This window comes from Maylandia zebra, linkage group LG15 (genome assembly GCF_041146795.1).
Source record: "Maylandia zebra isolate NMK-2024a linkage group LG15, Mzebra_GT3a, whole genome shotgun sequence".
Lineage (NCBI taxonomy): Eukaryota > Metazoa > Chordata > Actinopteri > Cichliformes > Cichlidae > Maylandia > Maylandia zebra.
In genome coordinates, this window is record NC_135181.1 from 15,130,108 (window position 1) to 15,137,485 (window position 7,378).

Consider the following 7,378-nt stretch of genomic DNA (forward strand, 5'->3'; position numbering starts at 1 on the left):
TACGTATTCCCAGATCCGTTCTGCAGCTGCTCCTGTGGTTAGGCAAGTGCTTTGGGCTCTGGTTTATGTAATGACTGCAAAGCAACACACATATACAGTACGGCTGACTGAGCTGCTGCATGGCCAACGCTGTGGCAAGCCGAAACAGAATCATTACAAACACTTTCACTTATTAAATTGGCATGCTGCTGAATGCAAGAGTTTATTTCATGGTTCAGTGCAAAGGAGTCAAGAGCAACGCCAGGATTTGAAGGCCAGAAACATGCCCTGATACTAGATTCATAGGAACAGAAGTATTTATCTTTATAGACAGAGAATAGAAAAAATGAAGCACTAGGAGTTTAAGTGGAGCCTTTTGATATGAAAAGGTTGACGTGGATGAATTCGTTGTATGGGTGTAAATATAAACACAAGTCAATTATAAGCAAACTCAACACACTTTTCCATTAAACGACTAAAAAAACGGAAGAGTGTAGCAGCAACCACCTGCCAGCGAGTCTGTCTTCCTTAAACGTCCTCACAACACGCTGCTCAAAGGTTTGTGATGATGGGTCTTCTGACACGTCAACAAAGCTGTCAGAGAGAAACTCCTCTGAGCTCTGTGCATAATACATACACTACTAACGCTTATGAATTTAACACTCAAAGGTTTGCTGAGGTCAGAATAAAACAATGTTCATAGAAACCATAAATCGGACATGAACACTAACAGTCAGAGGTACACTTTTCAAAATTAGGTGATCATACCCTCCAGATACCCAGTGCAAAAATGCAGAACAAGAGCTCCACACAGTGGAGAAAGTAAATCTAGGCACAATTTGCTCACGATTTTTGGAACGTCACAGACTGCCGGAGGACCTTTAGTTAACATTTAACAAAATGGAGCTTTAATATCTTCTTCCTTTTCTTTTCTTTGTCTCAGCTTTGCCCTTCACCTGTGAGCCATTCACGCTGTACTTCAGTGGTCGGTCTGTGAAAAGAAAATACACAAAATACAAGAAGACAGAGAGTAAATGTACAGCTTTTACTGTGAGCTTTTAGCAGCAATGGGAGACATTTGCAGTAAAACATGACAAAGTTGCTGCTGTTTTACATAATATAAAACATTTTATTGAGCAGAATGTGGGGGGGATAGCAGAGTGATAGTACACTGACTTTGTCCTATTGCAACATTTATAGCAGATTATAGTGACAGTGTCGGCATGCTTGATAATCTCATTTTGCACCAAAACATTTTGTCGTTTTTTGTTGCTATTATACTCAACATTTGCCAGTAATTATTCACACAACTACCTGGCAATCCAAAACTGTAAACTATTTAAGCCACTATCGCAGTAACTAACAAAAGCAGAAAATGTTAACATTTTAGAAAACTGAGCAAGATTGCTTTTTTCATTTTTCCTTTAAAAACTGTGATTAAATTAGAAAAATGACTAATTAGTCATGAGATCTATGTCAAGACATCATTTTCAGAATTAATTCCACTAAAATGAACACAAACCAACCTGGGAAAAGGATTTTTGTCAGCGAAGCTTTCACTTCAAAAAGCTCGGGGTTCTCCTTTGAGTCTTTCGTGGCATGGAAGCTCGTCAAGTGCAGCGCAAGCCACCAGTCTTTTCTTTCAGCCATCTTTTCACAGACAATGTTCTCCCAGTCTACTCTGTTAACATTACACAACAGTAAGAAACAATAATAAAGTATGATCTGTTTCAAGCTGAATTAAAAATATAACTTAAAAAAAAAACGCACATACTGATTTTGAAGCTTTTGGATCACTGCCTTTAAACGGATCCACACTTCCAGGTTGCTCCCCCAGCAATTGAAGTCCAGCATTTCCAGGACAACTCCCAAAGCTTTCTGGGTGTCACTTTGTTTCTCTTAAAGAGCAAAAATCATATATTTTTTTATTACAAGAGAGAAAGAATGATTTAGAGACACGGCTCTAACCTTGGAGAAAATCAAACAAAGGAATTAACATTACCTATTTAGTACTGTCAAAACAGAACAGCTAGCTGTAAATAACTTTTCTATACATTTACTATCATCGATTTTGCAGCAAGACTGAACTTTATTTGGCCAACGATAGACATTTAAATCCATATTTAATTCCCTTTTACCCGACTGAAGCAGGAGAGAGCTATACTCCAGCATCAACTCATGGCTGGGGACCAATGCATGGAGGACCTACAGCAAAACAAAAGGACATTTTAAGCTTTTGAAACTGAACTGGATACAGTGTGTCTTTTCATTTTTGTCCACATAGCTTTAAATCTAGTAACAGCCAATTTAAAACCTTATTCAGTGTGAAGTTTAACAGGGATCACTCCAGTTTTCCCTCAATACACAAATACACAAACTATAAAATATTAATCATTAATACCATTTGAACACCTAGATTCCAATTTAAATTCCATTTTTTGAGACATCTTTAAAGCACTGATTGAAATAGTAATTAGTTACAGTGAGTTTCATATGCAGCTTTACCTTCAACACTTTCATCAGTCTCTTCTCCGAAGCACCTTGTCGCTTTAAATACTGGTAGAGGTAGACATGCGCATTGGGATTGGGTGGGAAATTGCTGTCATACGCATAGTCATTCAGGACTTGCAGAGCCTCCTTATGATGCTCATAAAACTCGAGCATCTGCCAAAAAAATAAAACAACGGTCATGTAATCAATGCTAATATTTTCCTTACACTAAACAACAACAAACCTATAAACAGGGCAACATGTGACAAACAGAAAGAGGCTAAAGTACCAACTCCACTCACAGGTGTATTTCAAACACTTTATCTTGTATCCACTTCAGAATACCAACATTTTTCCTCTCAGGTTTGGAGACCTATTGATTGTCTATCCAACCATGTGGTTACGTCAGTGAACAAACCTCGCCCTGGTTTCACTGAGTGCGCTGCTGCTAGCTCCTCCGTAATCTTAAACTCTTTTTTATCCCATGTAAAGAGAACTAACTGGGCTATGTCACTGATATCAAAGCTCTGGTCCAGAGCCAAGGAGAAAAAGTCAAAACTGTCTGCTTTGTTTTTCAACTGTAGCTCCAGATTTCCCCACAATGTCCTTGATCCATCTTGTTATGGATGTTATGTTAGCATGTCAGAGTCCACCTAACGTCCACCAGAGAATGCCTTACAGCTTATTTTGTAGGAAAATGCAAAGCTGGTCAAACATGGATGCTGGTAGCATCCATAAGCTCTCGTATTTCACAGTGTGATTAGTAAGTAAGTATGTCTGTGGAGGTTCTAAGTCATCCAGGTCATCGTAGTCTAAGGAGCAGGGAAAGAAAAGCATCTGGACTTCTTTAAGTTGCTTGAAGATGTTTCACCTCTCATCCGAAAAGCTTCTTCAGTAAGAAAGTAAAAGGTTATTTATATAGCACTTTTCACAGACAGATGTCACAAAGTGCTTCACAAGAGAGGTAACAAAAACACAGTCATAAATACATCATGATAGGCTTCAGCGCCCCTGTGATCCTGAATTGTATAAGCAGAAAAAAAATGGACGGATGAAGGAAACGAAGGAAGGAATGAGTGTTTACCTCAACATATCTCAGTATGAAACAATCCCAGACGCCTGGATTTTTCAAAATCTCCTCAAGATTCACTGACGCTTGCCTGAAGTAGTTTTGCATGGTTTGATTGGAATCAGATTCATAATAATCTGAAAAAGAGAGCACCAAACATCAAAGATGTGAGCCCAGACAGACAGGTTTTCACACACAAACACATTTTTCCCCAACATAATGAATTTAAACTGCTCTGTCAAACACGCAGTTCCCATGTCTGACCTGTAGGTGGCAGTGTGACTTCACACGAGCCTCCTACACGCATCTTACTGAGAAACCTAAATAATGCATGTTCTGGGCTGTTATGCTGCACGTTGCCTTACCGCTGCTGGAGCGTGTGGACTTTTTGTCACACCAGATGATATAATCCAGCAGGCCCCTGTACGCCTGGATCAGTTTAATATTCTGAATCTGAGCTGCTGTCTCTTTCCCGTGCCTCCAACTCTCAGCGCTAGCAAGATGCCGCTTTGCATCTTCAATCTGCTGGTGGAGCAGGAGGTGAAAGGAATGTTCCAGAGAAATCTAGAAACACAAAATGACAACACCTCATAAGAAAAAAAAAATATGCAGATTCACATGAAAACTACACTGCGGCCACTTTTATTAGTTGAAGTACCATTAGGTAATGTCTAAATCCCGAATGCTTCATTCGCTCATAGATGGTGTTGTAATCTTCCATTGTTGAGTTGGGATGATGGTGAAAGATCTCAGTGGCAGTTCTCCAAATAAACTGAAATTTCAAAGAGAGCATTAAGGTCAAGGATGAAAATGAATGCAGTGTTTAAAGCTGAGTGTTTAAACAAGTCTTTATTAATTCTAATAAAATCTACCTCCTTAGATGGCTGCGCTGTGAAAAGATTTCTGTCTTCTAAAATTTGGGGGTAGTACACCATATATTCTGCTGCCTCCTCCCATCTGTGGTGCAGCATGGCTTCTCTGATGCGCTCCCGACACATGCTGGTGGTCCGGCGAAACCCATTCTGTTGAGTCTGATCTGAAGATGAAAGGTATGAGTTCCAAACCTCAGACAACATTGGATTTGTGAGGCTGATAGAAACATTTTTGATACCTTTTAAATTTGTTTTAATAAAGAAATAAAATATTTGTATTTCACATTAAAGTGAAGAAATTATTTCTTAATTACCGCTGACTAAACTTTTCTATAATGTAAAATCCAGGACTATGTAGAAGCCGGCAAACAGTGTACCATACATTGATCAGTGAGCAATAAGTCTTGCATCTAATATGTCCTCTGCTGTCTAACAGAAAAATTTATTTATGGAAATTCTGTACAACCCACCTCCATAAATGGGTTTAACCAGAGGGAACTTTGATTTCTTCTCTCCTTTTGAAGAGTTGTCCTCTGAGGAGTCAGAGTCATTCTCTAAGTCAATGTGAGGCTCCAGCTCTCTTTCTAAGTCATCCATAATCAGCACAGCAGTTAGACTCAGTCAGGATACTTTAACCGGCTCATCTGCAAGAAGAAAATTAGTAACAAATACATAAATGTATTTTTCTTCCTTTTTAAAAGGTACGTATTATTATATAAGACAAAGCAATCAAAAACAGGCACCATTAGTGTCACTGTTTCATGAAAACTTATTTAAAGATATGCATGACAACAAATTCCAATTACACCACAGTGCTACTGCACTAAAAATTGTCTATCAAAATGGTAAATGAACTGGTTCTTACATAGCACTACTACTCTATCTGAGCACTCAAAATGCTTTACACAACTTGCCTCATTCACCCATTCACACAAACACTTTTTCTATGGTCTTTCCCTGTAAGTGCTTTCTATCTAAACTTCACAAGCATTCATACGCTGATGGATGCACCGGAGAGCAACTTGGGGTTAGTATTTTGCCTGCACAACGCTACACCAAATCATATCATGCAAAAATCTTAGATACTTTGGATTCTCATCCACATACAGAAAGGTATCTGATGGCTCCCAAATTTATTGTGCAACATGATAATTACTCCAAACATGCAGTGCTTAATTAATTATGTTGTAAAAAAAAAAAAAGAGAGAGAAAAAAAATGTTAGAAATTATCAAAAACTTGTTTAAACTAAAAAGTACATTTGTTATTTATTAGTCAAATAACAAGCTGAATTCACTTTGTATACCCAAAGTTGAGCTGAGCTATTTTCTTCTGGTTAGGAAGTAAACAGAAGTAGTAATAACTGTAATTTGACATCTTAATCAGAAAATAAATATCATTTAGGGTGGCTGTGGCATAAACCCTAATAAATTTGTTAAGCACTGTATATTGCCAGAGTCATTTTTGAAAAAAAGAAAAAAAAGCAGTCAATCTCGGCTTGCATACAGACACAAGATCAAATCAGGCAGCTTGAATCCACTATAGAAATGTTTGGAACAACCTACCCAGTAGCTTAAAAACGTTGGGTATGAGAAAATAGAAGCATTACTGCTGTTTTAAAGACAAAAACACTCACTTTAGGACTTTACTTGTGTCTGGGTATTAACTTCCTGAGAAGGTAACGGACAAAATAAAAGTATTCAATACTTAGTAGAGGCTGAAATATTTGCACAGTACTGCATTTAAACAGGTGTGCTTGCCAATAGTTCAGTGATGTGTATTAGAGCAAGACCGCTTAAAAAGCTTTCATAATATAATTGGTCACTTTATACTAGAGTTGGCAATGTGCAATTGATAAAACTTTGGACATCTACACATGGGATATACCAGTGTTATTACAGTCTTGTTAGTGCAGAGCTATTCTTTGCAGCTGTATTTGATGCTAACTCACTAGCTTTCTTCACAACGGCTTATTTAGAGGCCAGCGAAAAACTACAACTTTAAGTTTTAAGATATCAAGAAATGAACATTTTTCCACAAAAGCAACAAAGAAACGGTCTGTTTTCTTCTGACTTACCCACCAGTTTTAAGTTTGCTCAGACTTTTCTGGAGAAAATTGTTTATCCTCCGTACCGATGTTAACAGCTACCTGCATCAGAGAGCTAACGTCCTATCCAACGAGCATTGCTGTTGTTAATCTTGAAAATTAATATAATGCAACGGATTGCTATGCTGTTGATTACTGTGACTTCCACACATTGTTTTTGACCGCCATGCTTTAGTACCTAAGGAAGTACAGTAGGAAGCTACGCTGCCATTGGCTGCTGTACCCGGAAAGGGCGGGGCAAATACTTTTCTCCTTCCTCCTCTGAATTGAAGCGAAGAAACCTTACAAAAATGACTCCTGTTTACAGATATTTCCGCTTTTGTGTTTCTATAAAATGCTGCGTTCAAGAAAAAAATAGGAAAAACAAGGATAAGAAACCCTAGACACAAATCAGCATTGTTTACCCTCTCCACTTTACTTTCTCTACGCTTTTATTTATATTAAACATTGGCAGTGTATAAAATACATTATTTTGTCACTTTTTACATAGCTCATGTTATTCACGGTTTTTTTTGTTTATTTTTGTTTGTTTGTTTTTTTTTACCATTACTCCAAAAATATTTAGCTATGAAATACTGAACTTTTTACTCCACACCATTTATTTTAAAGATTTAGTTCCTTATTATCTTTCACTCAGAAGGATAGCAGCAAGAGTAAAACGGCAGGTTTAGAATATGTTAGTGAGATCTGCTATGATGTATGGTTAGGAGATGTTGGTCCTGACAAAAAGACAGGAGGCAGAGCTGAAGGTTGCAGAGTTGAAAATGTTCATATTTCATTGGGAGACTCTAGACAAAGTTAAAGGGACAAGGTTGAGATGGTTTGGACATGTGCAGAGGAGGGGCAGATATGCTGGACAAGTG

At 37.8% G+C, this 7,378-nt stretch overlaps 1 protein-coding gene across 2 annotated transcripts; it reads right to left on the minus strand.

Annotated features, from left to right (window-relative positions):
- Positions 1–169: 169 nt before the first annotated feature.
- On the minus strand, positions 170–6,688 carry taf1a (TATA box binding protein (TBP)-associated factor, RNA polymerase I, A). Of its 2 annotated transcripts, none has more exons than XM_004550437.4 (11): positions 6,490–6,688; positions 4,881–5,054; positions 4,411–4,574; positions 4,197–4,310; positions 3,904–4,102; positions 3,554–3,675; positions 2,485–2,643; positions 2,118–2,184; positions 1,754–1,877; positions 1,506–1,660; positions 170–970 (listed from the first exon to the last, which is right to left on the minus strand). In XM_004550437.4, the coding sequence occupies exons 2-11, from the start codon at positions 5,005–5,007 to the stop codon at positions 888–890; spliced, it is 1,314 nt and encodes a 437-aa protein (XP_004550494.1). In that variant the 5' UTR covers positions 5,008–5,054; positions 6,490–6,688; the 3' UTR covers positions 170–887. The 2 variants fall into 2 exon arrangements, with proteins under 2 accessions (XP_004550494.1, XP_004550493.1); XM_004550436.4 differs by having other exon boundaries at positions 6,486–6,688.
- Positions 6,689–7,378: the final 690 nt, after the last annotated feature.